The sequence below is a fragment of the Melanostigma gelatinosum genome (genome assembly GCF_949748355.1).
Source record: "Melanostigma gelatinosum genome assembly, chromosome: 6".
Lineage (NCBI taxonomy): Eukaryota > Metazoa > Chordata > Actinopteri > Perciformes > Zoarcidae > Melanostigma > Melanostigma gelatinosum.
Window position 1 is genome coordinate 18650794 of NC_136639.1, and position 14460 is coordinate 18665253.

General features: G+C 42.6%; 2 protein-coding genes across 2 annotated transcripts in view; one reads left to right on the forward strand and one right to left on the reverse strand.

Moving 5' to 3' along the window:
* Nucleotides 1–930: 930 nt before the first annotated feature.
* On the forward strand, nucleotides 931–7834 carry LOC306778591 (guanine nucleotide-binding protein subunit alpha-14-like; the record flags this gene model as incomplete). Its single annotated transcript, XM_079270169.1, has 7 exons — nucleotides 931–1051; nucleotides 5112–5296; nucleotides 5473–5627; nucleotides 6599–6727; nucleotides 6837–6966; nucleotides 7051–7204; nucleotides 7548–7834. 7 exons carry the CDS (start codon nucleotides 931–933, stop codon nucleotides 7736–7738), a joined length of 1065 nt encoding a protein of 354 aa, XP_079126295.1. The 3' UTR covers nucleotides 7739–7834.
* A 560-nt stretch (nucleotides 7835–8394) lies between these two features.
* vps13a (vacuolar protein sorting 13 homolog A) overlaps nucleotides 8395–14460 on the reverse strand; it is a 34723-nt gene continuing 28657 nt past the window's right edge. Inside the window, exons 66-76 of the mRNA XM_079270875.1 lie at nucleotides 14363–14444; nucleotides 14165–14278; nucleotides 13829–13904; nucleotides 13175–13338; nucleotides 12829–12874; nucleotides 12497–12620; nucleotides 12082–12196; nucleotides 10276–10361; nucleotides 9954–10077; nucleotides 9749–9823; nucleotides 8395–9530 (exon numbers count right to left, since the gene is read on the reverse strand). Of these exons, the coding sequence (XP_079127001.1) occupies nucleotides 9480–9530; nucleotides 9749–9823; nucleotides 9954–10077; nucleotides 10276–10361; nucleotides 12082–12196; nucleotides 12497–12620; nucleotides 12829–12874; nucleotides 13175–13338; nucleotides 13829–13904; nucleotides 14165–14278; nucleotides 14363–14444 (1057 nt within the window). The 3' untranslated portion in view covers nucleotides 8395–9479. The remainder of the gene's footprint in view (nucleotides 9531–9748; nucleotides 9824–9953; nucleotides 10078–10275; nucleotides 10362–12081; nucleotides 12197–12496; nucleotides 12621–12828; nucleotides 12875–13174; nucleotides 13339–13828; nucleotides 13905–14164; nucleotides 14279–14362; nucleotides 14445–14460) is intronic.

The window sequence follows — 14460 nt, forward strand, 5'->3', positions numbered from 1 at the left end:
TTTTTAAATGATGATACTGAGCACTGATCTGTGGCACTCACCTCATTGACTCTAACACTACTGCTCATGCTGTGAACTAAAACTGTGAATGCCATTCCCCTCCTTTCTCGAACAAGATTAAAAGTGTTGACAACACTAGCTTTTCTCATAAAGCCAGAATACAACTCAGGCACACATGCATTCACTCACAGTTGGCCTTCCTGACCCCTAGTGGTCGTTAGGAAACATGACAGTGTCCGAGGATGCACCGAAAGCAGCTTCGAAACTATGGAGGAAGCTGCCCGCACTGAACTCATCGTGTTACGTCTGATGTGTAACATTTACCAACAAAGCTATTTGCAGATGTCAGTCATGTCATCAGGGCCAGTTTATCCAAGCCAGGCCCACTGCTCCTACTTTTCTTGGCTTTTGCTGCATTCTTCGACTGAAGCATGAGTGAGGGCCCCTTCTCCACCATTCTTAGTTCTCATTATTCATCATGTCAGTCAAGTCAACACCGCCGGCCCGCTGCGGATGTTAACTTCCCATGTATCCCTTTCTATTTGCAGCCAGTGCCACGCCCTCCCGAGATAAAGTTCAACAAGTGTCCTCCTGCTTCAGATCAACCGCAGCACCTTATCAAAGCGGGTCAACGCCTTTTATTCCGAAAAAAACATTGAAATAAACTCTGGACTTTCCATTTATTTGAAGGATTCTCCGTTTGAACCGCGGGATATTCAACATTTTTCTTCCTCCATATTCTACTTTTGTCACTTAAGACAAAGAAGAAGAAGGCGCCACGTTTTAAAGATGCTCCGCGTCTGTTCCCACTGACTTTGTGAAGCGAGTGAGTGGAGAAGACGGCGCGCGCGCACACCTTTGCGGGCCTTTGAAGCATTTTTAACGGTGACAGTAAAAAAGAAAAAAAGGGCTCATCGGTCAGTCTGAACGATGGCCGGGTGTTGCGTGTCGGGGGAGGACAAAGAGAACCAGAGGATCAACGAGGAGATCGAGAAGCAGCTGCGGAGAGACAAGAAGGACTCTCGCAGGGAGCTGAAGCTGCTGCTGTTAGGTGAGCATCACTGGCGGGGACCGGGGGTTCAAACCCGGAGGGTGATTTAGGGTTTAGAGGAGTAAAGTAGGCCTATAGCCTGAACATATGCTCTTTAAGGGCATGACACTCTTAGCGCGTACCTACATTCTTATCTGTTCTGCCCAAATGCCATGAAATACTTTTGCAAAGCTCTTTAAAATGTTCCTTTGAGTGAAAACCTCGCTGCTTCCTGGCCACACCTGGACGTGCAGGTGTCACGGCAGGTGGGACAGCACTCAGCAGCCCGTCGACTGAACTCTATTTGAATTATAATAAGATGTTATGATTTAGGAATAAGTAGGCACTTTACAAGGGGCGTCCCTTCTCTGTCTTTTAAGATGTTTGATGGGTTGAATTGATGTACATTTCCTATCTCCTCATTCTGGTCTCCGGATGTGGTGCAGCGCGCGCTGGCTGTCCCCGAGCGTTCAGGCTCGGCCGCCATAGTCGTAGCTATATATACCGTTAATATTCAGTACCGTGGAGAATTTCCAACCTTAAGTCATTTAGTCTACTGGACTCGTTCAGTTCTCAGCTGCCACGGACATGTTGAAAACAGTCACAGGCAGAGAGTTTAGACAGTTTAAGAGGAGTTTTAAAGTGTGCGAGTTTCCAGGAATGTCTACAGAAACTAAAACAAGCGCACTCATTTCCAGATAAGCTCCCTCAGAGAGCTGCGCGGTGGAGGATTCCTGTGTTTGCTCCATCATGGACTGCAGTCACGTGGGTTTTCTCATCCTCTGTTGGAATAAACTCCAGCCTCATCTGAGCATTAGCAGACAAAAGGGAGTAAATAATATAATAGTGAGGGGAAAATATGAATGTGACGCCCAGGAGTCATTTATCAGTCCAGCAGAGAGACAGTGTGAGTTTCAGGGGGACTTTTTAAACACTGTGGGGTCTTTCATAGAGATGTTAGTGTGGAGCGTCTTTCCTTTACTTCAGGTACACAGCTCACTTCCTGGTCAGAGTTCACAGACTTGCTCATGGACACTTTCAGCTGGCCGGTTGAGAAAGAGCTTGAGGCTTGACCCTTTCAGTGCTGTGATACCGTGTCCTATGTTCACGTGTTGAAGCGTTGGCAGCACGCGGCAGATCAGAGAACAGCCACATGGCATCTCAAAGAGCATCCATGACCGTCAGCGCTCTGGACACAACCCGTTCTACTGCAGCAGTGCGGGAGCCCCTCAGGGGACCGGGGCCACTGTCAAGGTGTCAGTGGTGTGACAGAAAGCCATAACTAGCTGCTGCGGGCGCGCCTCATGCAAAAGTCATGCAAATCCAGCGCTGAGCAGGACACGAGCAGTGGGTCTGCCTCCACTGCTCTCTGAGAAAAAGGGCTTCACACGATCTATTAGAATCCAACATTTCATTTGTTTGAAAATGATTTTCTCGGCTCACTCGAACGGTAGATGGACCCACGAATCATTGTCAAAGACTTTAAAAGAGTGCTATATACATAAAGTTATTGTTATTAATATCATTATTATTATTAACTGTCCGTTTAGCAGGAATTAGTATGTCACGTCACCAGAAAAAAGACGACTTTAGTGATCAAAGCTCAGGATTCAGTGGAACTATTGAAACCTTTCGACATTGAAAACACACTATATGAAACACAATATGCATCGTGTCTCTTTGGATCTTACCCTGTAGATCTTTGCGATATATAATATAGCAATTAGATGACAAAAGTGCCTCTTCTGTCCATTCAGCAGCCGGACATGGAAATCTGTAGGCCGATGAGCACATGTCAACACCGCTCCACAGTCCAATACATGAGTAGCTATTGGTCACTTGGTTCAGTGGATTGAGAGGAAAGGCTGCTTTTGCATGGATTCTTTGCAACCTCTTTAGTTTAGCGTGACTATTATACAGCTCTTGTGCCTGAGAAGGAATATAGCCGAGTGGAATATCTGAGAAACAGTCAAATGGGCCGTAAATGTGTGACATACTTTTAAATATAGACCATGTCGAACGAGTACACTGACAAAATGCATGTTTATAAGCGGCATCAAATCAGAGGTTGTTTTTGTGTGATGGCTGCCACACGGTTCAAACAAACTACAACTTTTTGGAGTGACTTCTTCTTTTGTGCCCCACATTTTCCTCCAAAACCTCACTTAGTATGTTTGTTTCATTTTATTGTTGACCAAATTTCTATTGGTTTTCCTTTTTGCAGTCATTACGGAGGACACATCACATGTGAAAAACAAGTAACTAAACATATTGTGTTGCCATTGCTCAACACATCTAGTTATTAGTTACATAGTTATTACTAGATACATATGCATTATAAAGGTATATACCGTTACACTCACATCGTGGAATTCAATTAAAATTAAACTTTCAAATATAATTTGATTGCAGATTATTATAAATAATTGTCCAACCTTCAACTTCATATAATTCTAATTATAACTTAATTCAAATGTCAGTTTCGGTTGCAAAAAGAAAAGAAGAGAAAACTACGAGAGTGTGACAGGAGAGAGGAGTTCTTATTTCAACAATCATTCACAGAGCCGGCGTCACAAGGAAGTGTGTGTAGGTGTGACATTGTGTTTGTGGTAAATTCTGCACGTACAGTACATACGTGTGTGTGTGTGTGTGCGTGGAGACATCTGTGGTCAGCATCATCACCCACAGGTAAACTGTCAATCACCACACTGACATGCACACACATCTACACACAGATGTGCACAAAGACACACATCGAAGCAAATGAGCAGGTATTCATGTACAGACACACACATGTTCCCCCAACGACAAATCAAATGGTCTTCATGAGGGAAATCAGTGGAGCCATTTAAACAGTACTTCATCTGTAAGTGATTCAGGACTCAATTTGTACGTGTTTTTATACATTTTAGAGAGAGAAGATTAAGAGAAAAAAGCCATACGTGATGGTCAACATTCACTGATCAGGTAAAACGGAGTGGCAGGCCAACAGATGCAAAGAGCTTAGAAATGTGTACACAGCAGCACTGAGTGCTTGTTGTATGTCTGTGTCTGTATGGCCTTTTACAGCATACATTAGTGATGAATCAGGTGTTTGAATATAATGATTGATGATTCAACAATGGAACATCAGCTCCAAAAAGAAAAGTCGGATGTTAGCGCCACTGAAATAACGCCGCCAAATGCAACATTAAAGACGGACATGTAACAAAAATGATGAACTTCATGAGCTTACATGAATCCTACTCGACCCTTTGAGTGAGCGGACTCACTCTCTCTCTGTTCAGCAGCACAGCAGACCTGCAGGAGCACGATTTGCCTCAGTCTCAGTATTTACCTGTCTTGCCCCCCCCCCCCCCTGTCATCTCCAAGAAACTTGACTTGTAAACAAGGTGCATTCAAATGCAGACAATTTGTCTAAGCCTTGTTTACAAAGATGTAAAGACTCTCAAGTATTCATGAAGCCATGCAAAACAGCCACGAAACCACAAGACTGCTGGTGCCACTCAGAGTCCTCACAGAGCCTCCACACACTTCGCTGACAGGCAGGGATACAGATGACAGATAGATATGTACTTTATTTATCCCCAGGGGGAAATTTGTATTGTACAGATGCAGCAGGTGTATAGTTTCACGCACACACAGACACACACGCACGTCAACTTTCAATATTCAGGTCTGGCAACAAACACATTTGTTAAACAAATACATTCAGCATCATGTGGCCTGAAGGAGAAAATTAGGCGCTTTAGCTGTCAGAACTGAGGAGGAACGTGACAGACAGAGAATCTGTGTGTGCCAGAGTGTGTGTGTGTGCGCGTGTTCAACATAGACAGTGAACATGTGAGGGAGTGCATTTATAATTTCTTGTCATTAAATGGAGAGGGCCGTCCTGTCTCTGTTTGTTTGACTGTCAGAGGAAAGCCGGTTTGTGTCCAAACCCACGCCACTCTATTTCACTGCGGCATATTTAAATACAAAGGAGACAACACTATAGTATCGAACTCCAACTGGACTCCTCGTATCAAGTTGCACAGACAGAGATGAGTGTGAAAAGACATGACCCGGCTGTATTCAACAGGTACCGGAGAGAGTGGAAAGAGTACCTTCATCAAACAAATGAGGATTATCCACGGAGGAGGCTACACAGATGAGGACAAGAAGAGCTACGCCAAACTGGTCTTCCAGAACATCTTCACCTCCATGCAGGCCATGATCCGAGCCATGGAGGCGCTGAGCATCTCTTTCGCTGATCCCCAGAACCAGGTACCGTACAGACACTGTCGAACTGGGTCCCGCTCCTTTTTCTACCAGTGAGCTCTTATGTTTGGAGTTCATTTTGGCAAATGTTTGTCTTTGTCTGTCACGCCGCATGCATGGAGTCCCTTTAAAGTGGGACATGTGGCACGACCCATTCTCTGATCGTCTGCGTGTCCATACAGAGCCATGCAAACTCAGTTCTGGAGGTGGAAGTGGATAAGGTGGAGGAGTTCGATCAAAGCCTGGCGGTGGCCATCAGGAGTCTGTGGGACGATGCAGGGACACAGGAGTGCTACGACAGACGCAGAGAGTACCAGCTGTCCGACTCCACCAAATAGTGAGCATTGGACACGCGGTACAGATTGTAACTTGTTGAGATTCTACTCTCTACGGCTCTGCCAAGTAGTTCCCACAGATGTTACAAAACAACAAGGTAAAGCCTCAACTCCACAGAGTAAGGTCTAGAAATAATAAACTGGTCAGTTTGACCCACACACACACACACACACACACACACACACACACACACTCCATGAATTTATTATGCTTAACAACCTGCAGGAAATTTATTTATTTATTTGTTTTTTTACTACGCTGATTTCTAGAATATTTAAATCAAACTACTCGTAGCACCAGATAAATAAGTAAAGGAATATGGGACTCTGTATTTCTCCACCAGATGTTTTGGGGAGAAGGCTTTGAGCATTTAGTTGTTAAATGTTGGCAGATAAAATGCATAAAAAACCCACCCTCTTTATCTTGCTGTGTCAATCTGGCTGCCGTGTTCCGTTATTACAAAAAGAAACATTAATGAGCACAGAAGGCGTCCCTTCTGACCACACAGACGAGTACCTGCTCGGAGAGAAACACAAATTAGCATAATTAAAGATCCTGTTTTTTTTGCGACGCTACCGTCGATCCAGATAAAAGGAAAGAACAAGAAAGGGAACCGTTTTTAGCCCGTGGTTGCTATTTTAAGCTCTGCAAATGCAGCGTGTACTAAAATACACTGTATTTGTACTTCTCTACTGAAGCAAAACTTTTCCAATAGTTTCAACTTTCCCTCAATGTCTCACAAACCCACACTCACACAGTCAATACTTACTAAGGTGAGGATGTACAGATAACTGCATGCAATCCACATGTATGTGCATTCATTCTAATATACATATGATCACATCACTTTATTTTATGGGAAGCTGAATCAGGTTTCTCCCGTTATGTCGCTTCCTACCTGTTTCAATAGCTACGAAATTCCCCCACTCCATTCTCCTCTAGATTTCCTCTCATTTTACTCTTTTTTTCCAGCTATCTCACCGACCTGGATCGCATTTCTCAACCCTCTTACATACCCGACCTGCAGGACATCCTGAGAGTCCGAGTGCCGACCACGGGAATCATCGAATACCCCTTCGACATGGAGAACGTCATCTTCAGGTGAGATATAACATACCAGTGGAACAGGAAATGTCTTACGTCTGTCGCATTTGGACCAGGAGGCATCACAGGGGATGTTGCACGCCTTTTTGTGTTGTTGCTGCTGCAGGATGGTGGACGTGGGGGGCCAGAGGTCCGAGAGGAGGAAATGGATCCACTGCTTTGAGAACGTCACCTCCATCATCTTCCTGGTGGCGCTCAGCGAGTACGACCAGGTGCTGGCCGAGTGCGACAACGAGGTGAGAGTTCAACAGCAGATCCTGTTCCAGACGTTGACCCTTTGTCATTTGTTGCCGCTTTACATGCTGCAATTTTCATTTCAGAACCGTATGGAGGAGAGCAAGGCTCTGTTCAAAACCATCATCACCTATCCCTGGTTCCAGCGCTCCTCCGTCATACTGTTCCTCAACAAGACCGACATCCTCAAGGAGAAGATCATGCACTCTCACGTAGCCACCTACTTCCCTGAATTCACAGGTTAGTTAGTTAGTTCATTAGTGCTTGCGAACTACAACTCATTCGCCAGTTTATTAGGAACAGCTAAAACTAATGCAGTCTAATACAACAGAGCTGCATACTGAGAGGCATTTCTGTTTTGTCCAGTTATCATCAATGAGGACAGGCTAAACGAGCCACTCTTTATAATTCAGTAAAGTTCAACTACATCCTTGTGCACTGAGAAACGTTCTCTGGACCAGCATGCCTTTTATTTTTGTCACATTTGGTCTCTCATCACTTTGTAAATGTTTAGAGAAGCTCGACTATTTTATTTTTTTATTTACTGAAAACGTATTGAAATAATATCAAACCTGAATTGCAGGACCTCAGCAGGACACGACATCTGCTCAAGAATTCATCCTGAAAATGTACCAAGAACAAAACCCGGACAAGGACAAGCAGCTGTACCCTCACTTTACCTGCGCCACGGACACAGAAAACATCCGCTTCGTCTTCGTGGCCGTCAGAGACACCATCCTCAGACACAACCTGAAGGAGTTCAATCTGGTGTGAAAGGGAGGACAGACATGAGAGCCAAGATAGGAGAATTACTTAACACACAACATTACAGGGCTTGTTTCTTGGCTGGCTAAACAGAGAACAATTAGATCCACTGAAAATATTTATAGTTTCTTTAGTACAAAGATTTAAATATTTTTCATCTTTTGTGCCTGTAAAAATCCAGCTGAAGGGAATACTAACATGTAACAGACCGCTTTTCTTAGTTATAGTGTCTGAAATGCAGATTTTGTGTGTTTTGTATATTCCAGCCTTTTAGAAATGTGCCGTAAGAATGTCGTTGACCTATTGTGTGGGCTACTTATTTTATTACTTTAAAAAAATACAGTTATCAGAAATAGGATCCAAGTATACAATTTCTGCTCATGCAATAGCTGCAAGAATCCCTTTCGTCGTGAGTTTGGTGTTTTAATATTGTCTCGATGGTTTTTTCCTCACATCGTGTCTGCTTTTGCCTGCAAGTGCCTTATTTACTCGGGTCCGTTAGATGTAAATAATCCAAGTTGTGCTTTCGAAAACTCTTCTCAACCGTGTATTCTCTGAAATGGAAGTTATATTTATGGTTATTTTCAATAAAGAATTATAGTTACTTAATTAAGAGTGCATTTTGTGTGCTTGAGATTTTCTGGGTACAAGAGATACACTTGAAACACATTTTATTATTTATTTTTTTTTTCAAACAGTGGGGGGGAACAAATGAAGCCACTGCAGTGAACACTCTGCTCATAAATGACAAACATTACTGGCAACATAAATATTAAGTCTTATTAAAACTGCTATGCAACCAAAACAAAAAATACACATCAGCGTAAACAGCAGCTGTTAATAATTTGCATTCATTTGTTTGAAATATACTTTTCTCTGCATAAGTCATCAACAGAGTTGGCACTGCATAAGTGTAGTATAAAAACCTAAAAATCACAAAATGACAATCTGTAACGCCGTAATACAGACTATTGTGTTAGATGGTTATATACAGATATACTTCGTTAGATCAATATGGAGCTCGATAGTACGGTATAAAAATAGCATGCGGCTCTAAATCACATACTGAACAGTCTTTATCTAACAGAAATGTATTCAACAAGAGGAGAAATAGAGATTACGTGAGAGCAAAAGGAAACAGGTTTGAAAACAGCACATTTTAAAGAGTCCTATCAAAACAATTTAATTCGTTTCCCTTTTATATAATCCAGTAAAAAAACGAAACAGTGAACATTAAATGTGCGACAACAACGGGTGATTTTGGCCTCACTGTTATTCAAGCTTCTACAGCAAAACACAACTTGAAATATGTTCAATAATCAAAATGAGTGACTTAATGTGTAAGTCTGGCAAACTAAAGGTTGTGTTATGGTTTCATAAAAGAGATCATCAGAAATCAACTGTGTGTGAAAAGATGAGTGCAATCAGAGGGAAGGCAGTGAGGCGATGTTTGGTTCAGTGTATTCTGAGCTTCTGTGGTAAATGAATGGAAGGCAGCCGTCCATTTCTAGCACTTCCGTAAGCGCGCGCGCACACACACACACACACACACACACACACACACAGTCTTTCATCCCAGACACACACCAACAGTCACCATACAGCATCGTTTACCACGACTCACACGTGGAGGTTAACCAAAGTGGCATGCAGTAAAGAACAAAGGCACTGACACACACACACACACACAGAGACTTTGTGTGCGTTTTATTTTGTTAAATTATGATCATTTCTCCCTCTTCTTGATGACTCAGTATTTGGGTAAACTGTCTCTTGCATCGTCCAATCTGGCAAGAACCCACTGAAAACAAATAGGAACCAAAGTTAGAACTCATTTCTGTGACTCGTATTTCAACTGATGACACAAGGAAACAAGTTCCACGACAACAAGTGGGCTCGTTTGAATATAAAGAGACAATCAAGCATTTCTTAAACAAATGAACAATAAAAATGAATCTATATATAGAATAAATAAAATAGGAGCATCTTTTTGCAGCATAGTCCAAATGGTCCACTCACCTTGGCTAACTCAGCATTTTTGAAGTTTATGATCTTCCCAAACTCCTTGGCATGGAAGACAGACTTCACTCTCTCCTGCAGAACACAACGTAACGTGTTTAGTGCAACAATCTGCTAAATTATTGTTTAAACCTGTAGATCTGTTGATCAACAAGTCTCCTGAGGGGACAAAGTAAACTTCAGTTGTGAGAGTTTGCCACTGTACCTTGGCCTCGATGCGAAGTCGCCGGCCCTCTACAATCATTGGATCCTTGGTGAACTCTTCAAACAGATACTGCCATTCACAGGTCAGCTGGTCAAATGTGCCTTTGGTCACGAAAAATATTCCTCTGGAAAAGAAACCACATCAAGAAGGTGAGGCAAAGCGACAAACATGTCCTTTGAAGACTCCTGAGTAAAAGCACACAATAATGAGGATTTACCGATTTCACACGTTCATGAGTGTTTGAGAACACGGTAGGAAAACCAAACGCAACGCTCGCACACAAAAGGAGAAAGTAGCCGAATCGGATGTTAACCACACTCACCTCTTGGTGATCATGAGGAAGTCGGACTCATTGACCTTGGCATGAGCGAAGTACCTGTACTTGGCAAAACGTCCATTCTCAATTTTCTGAAGAAAGTGAGAGAATATTTAAACAAACAGCAAGAATAATAATAATTAAAAAAAGCAACTAGCAGGATACCAAGATGTATATGTTCCATGACAATTTATATACACAAAAACTGCACACTGTAAATATGTATCGGCTACAATGGCCGTCTGGACAAAGAGTGAAAATGGGATGATGGGATGAAAGAAAGACAAAGATAATGGCAGGCAGGAGTTTAAAGTGTGAACACTTTATTGAGAAGAGGGCAGTGAAGGACAGTATGATAAAACACGGATTAAGAAATAAAGAAAGTGGACAAATCTCTATGATTATGAGTTTTCTCTGACAGTGAATGAATGAATGTCTAAAAAATCAAGACCAAATGTTTCCTTTGTGGCTTGTGAGAAAAAGATGAAATAAAAGTGATGGAGTTAGATATTAAAATACAAAGACACATCAAGTCAACAAGCGACTAAACAATATGAAATACATAGAAACACTTAAATGACTCTTCGGTTTGTTTAAATCTTTCACACGTGAACTACAACTCTGGCACAGACTAAAGACAAAGCACTGACGCTACACTTCAGCTAGTTCTCCTCATCACCCTCATCCTCTGAGTGAGTTCTTTGCCATTCACCGAAGGCCAACCTCCTCTGTGGACACGACAAGAGAGAAGAGTCAGGGTCAGAGCAGAGAGACCACGTTTCTACCCAGACAGCTACCGTCACATCGTCGAATAAAGACGGGTCCAAACCACCATTCAATTAACTCACAACCTATTTGAAGCCTATTTAACGAACATAAATATAAAACACAAGCATGAAATGTGACATCTCGTGTTTCGTAGTTTGCGTGTGTGATTGGTTCCTAATTAGGAGACTACTCTATCACGAACACATCGACACACACAAACTTAGCCCGAGTCTGAGGCTGGTGATTCAGATGGGTGACAAATTAAAGGGGAAACCTAAATGAAACGAAATGAAATGAAATGGGCTACAGAATGGTTTGACGAGCATGAAAATGACGTGAATCACGTGCTGTAGTCTTCGCAGTCACCAGCTCTCGACCAAACCGATGTTTTTGTTGGACAGCGCTCTGCACGGCCGTGCTCAAAGCACCAGATGAGGGAACAACACTCCGGTAGAATCCAGACATTTCTAGACTCTTTACAATAGGAGCATCAAAGCTGTGCTGGAGGCTCGCTGTGGCCCGGCACCTTGATGAGACACTTTAATTTGTCACCTATCTGTAAATCTTCACTATGAACCAAACAGTGTAGCGCTGACCTGACACTCGCGATCAGAAACTTCCACCCACTCCATCCAGAATAACTGCTATGTCAGCAAAAGGAAGACCAACAAACGAAACAGAACTTAAACACTCGTCTCATGTTTTCTTTGGAACTAAAGGGGTTCTGAAACTCTGAAATGTGTTGATGCAAATGTGTTATTTTATGTTCCTACAGCCACGGAGGTGAATTAATCAGTAAGAATTGAGCTCTCTGAGGATCTGTTAACAGGTAAGGCCTGTATTGAATGGATAAAAAAAGTTTAAAGATAGTTAGAATAAAGCAAAACTGGGCAAATCATTTAGAGTGCATAAACGATATTGTTTTAAAGCGTATGTTACTTTCAGTTTTCTTCATCTCTGTTAAATACAGCAGAGGATTAACCGGCTGTTATTTGCCCAGCTCTGACTGTGGAGTCGATAATGTAGTGACTTTTTTTGTCCTACCTGGAGCATCTGACTTCCGAGGCCCTCCCTCTCCTTATATGGTCGTATGACACCATCTTCGTGGATGAAGCGAGGAGGACGCAGAGAGGCGACGTCTTGTGAAGTCTCCGCTGCCCTGAAAACGAGACAAGACACGCAAATGTATTTTGAGAGACAGCCTTTCTTATGAACACACACACAACAGACAAAACACACAGTACGGCTGAGGCACTCAAACATCCACAAGTATACGAGTACACAGACCTAAAGACCAGCTCTAATAACAACCACTGTGCTACTCTACTTCTTACTTACACCGTGCAAGTTTAAATACTTTTGGTGTTTAACACCCCTGTGATTCCACCACAGATCCACATTAATTGTTTGCTGTAACACAAGTAGACACTGGTGCTGTAAACACATGTGTGGCACAAACCTCTTGATCCCTTGGAAAGTACTGCTGGCCATGTCAATAATGCCTCCTGTAGGTCTGGCTACTGCGCCAACCAGACCTTTCCCAATACCTTTAAAAAAGCCTGCTGCACCCTCCTTCTGGGCTCCTGCAAAAAAAAACAACAACGGCGCATCATCACATTTGTGAAAACCGATAAAAAACAGAGCTGGTACGCTGTTCCACAAACGTGACAGAATGCAGTTACATAGTACCAATATTTCGACTTTATGCCACTATTTCAGCCTTTCATGTTTCATATCAGCATGTGCCAAACGTTATCACGTAAATCTGTAGGAGGGTCCAAATCAGCATACCTTTAATAGGTTTGGTAACAAGCCCTGTGATCCCACTGACAAAACCCTGAAAAGAGAATGCAACAATATTAACAAGTAGCAGCAATTCATTCATTGATTATGGCAGCCTTCCTGTTGGCAGACCCTCTTTCAGGCCAGTGGCAAAGCTACATTATTATTATTTCTGGTTAATCTATTAAATGATTGAATGACGATTGAAACAGAAAGGTAATTACTTTCAATTCATGCACTTAAAAACGTGTCAAAAGGTATATATAAGCATCTTTGGGTATCTTGAAAAGCGCTATAGAAAATTGATTTATTATTATTATTGTTGTATTTTCTGCTCTCAGGTTTGAGTACGTACAGACACTAATCCCTTTCCGCCCCTGGTCAGCCCCTCTCTCAGGCTGGCGGGTTGCTTGTTCATCGTCTCTCGTCTCTTCTGCTGGTATTCCTCGTCCATCGTTATGGCAGCAACACCCTTCGCCATGGCTCCTGTGATCCTAGAGGCGGCACCTGCTATACCCCCTGGATGGCACACATGAGACTGTGAAGTTACTTCATTCTTTAATATCTGCTTTTACTTCTTAAAAGTCTTTGGTGAGAGAAACCCGTGCTCTTGTCTGCCGCTTCATCTTCTGTCCACACGGCGGGCAAAAGGCAATTTAAATTTGTGTGGCGCATTTCATTACAAGAAAACTGGATGTGCTTATTAAATAAACCACAAAAAGAAAAGAACAAACACTGAAACACCAGCCACCCTCCAAAAAGACATCCTGCAGACACACACAATAACTAATCATCAGAAAAGTGTTCAGTTTACTTTTGAATGTAGATCTAGTTGTATGAGATTCAGACCTTATGTTTGCTGGAACAACAATGTTGTGAATATGGCATTTATCGTTAAAGGAGCAATAACGTGTTAATGTATTTGTATGCCACAGAGATATTAGTCATGTTTCTCCTAATGGGATCAGACATCTTTTTTAAAAGATAGTATTTTAAGCCCTGTACTTACCGACAGCTCCTCCCACCAGAGCCTTCACCCCGAGAGCCATTCCTTCAACGAACTCCTCGGGCCCCTGGATGGCTCCCTGGGACCCCACAGATAGCAGTTCAACAGGAAGAAGACATAAAGACACTCTGTACTGCCTGTACTGTTTGGGGCTTTAGGCAGGCACACGTCAACCTAACAGCTGTTCACAATCTCTGGAGCCCTACAATAAATTCATACTCAAGTTAAAGTATGATGTAAATGTTCACCCTAAATAATGAGCGCAATGTTGTTGTTTTTTAATGCCACAACATTGATACATGATGTTAGCACTCATCAGTACTTGTATTACATTCCTACCTGATACGGCTCATAGAAGAACGCTTCCACTCCCTCCGACAGTCCTCTAATCAGTCCAAACGGATTTCCAAGCACATCCAGGCCCAGCACCAGCACATACATCTGTTTGATGGCCTGAAATAAAAGTAAATATGAATTACACATGAACAATACTCCGCAGTCTCTGAGTAACCGTGGTGTTGTCATTGTGCACGTTACCTGCTTGGAATAATGCCTGATGACCTCCCATTGGAGCTGCTGGGTGGTACAAAACTGGAAGGTCAACTCGAAGTAGGCCAGCCTGAAACCAAGGACAG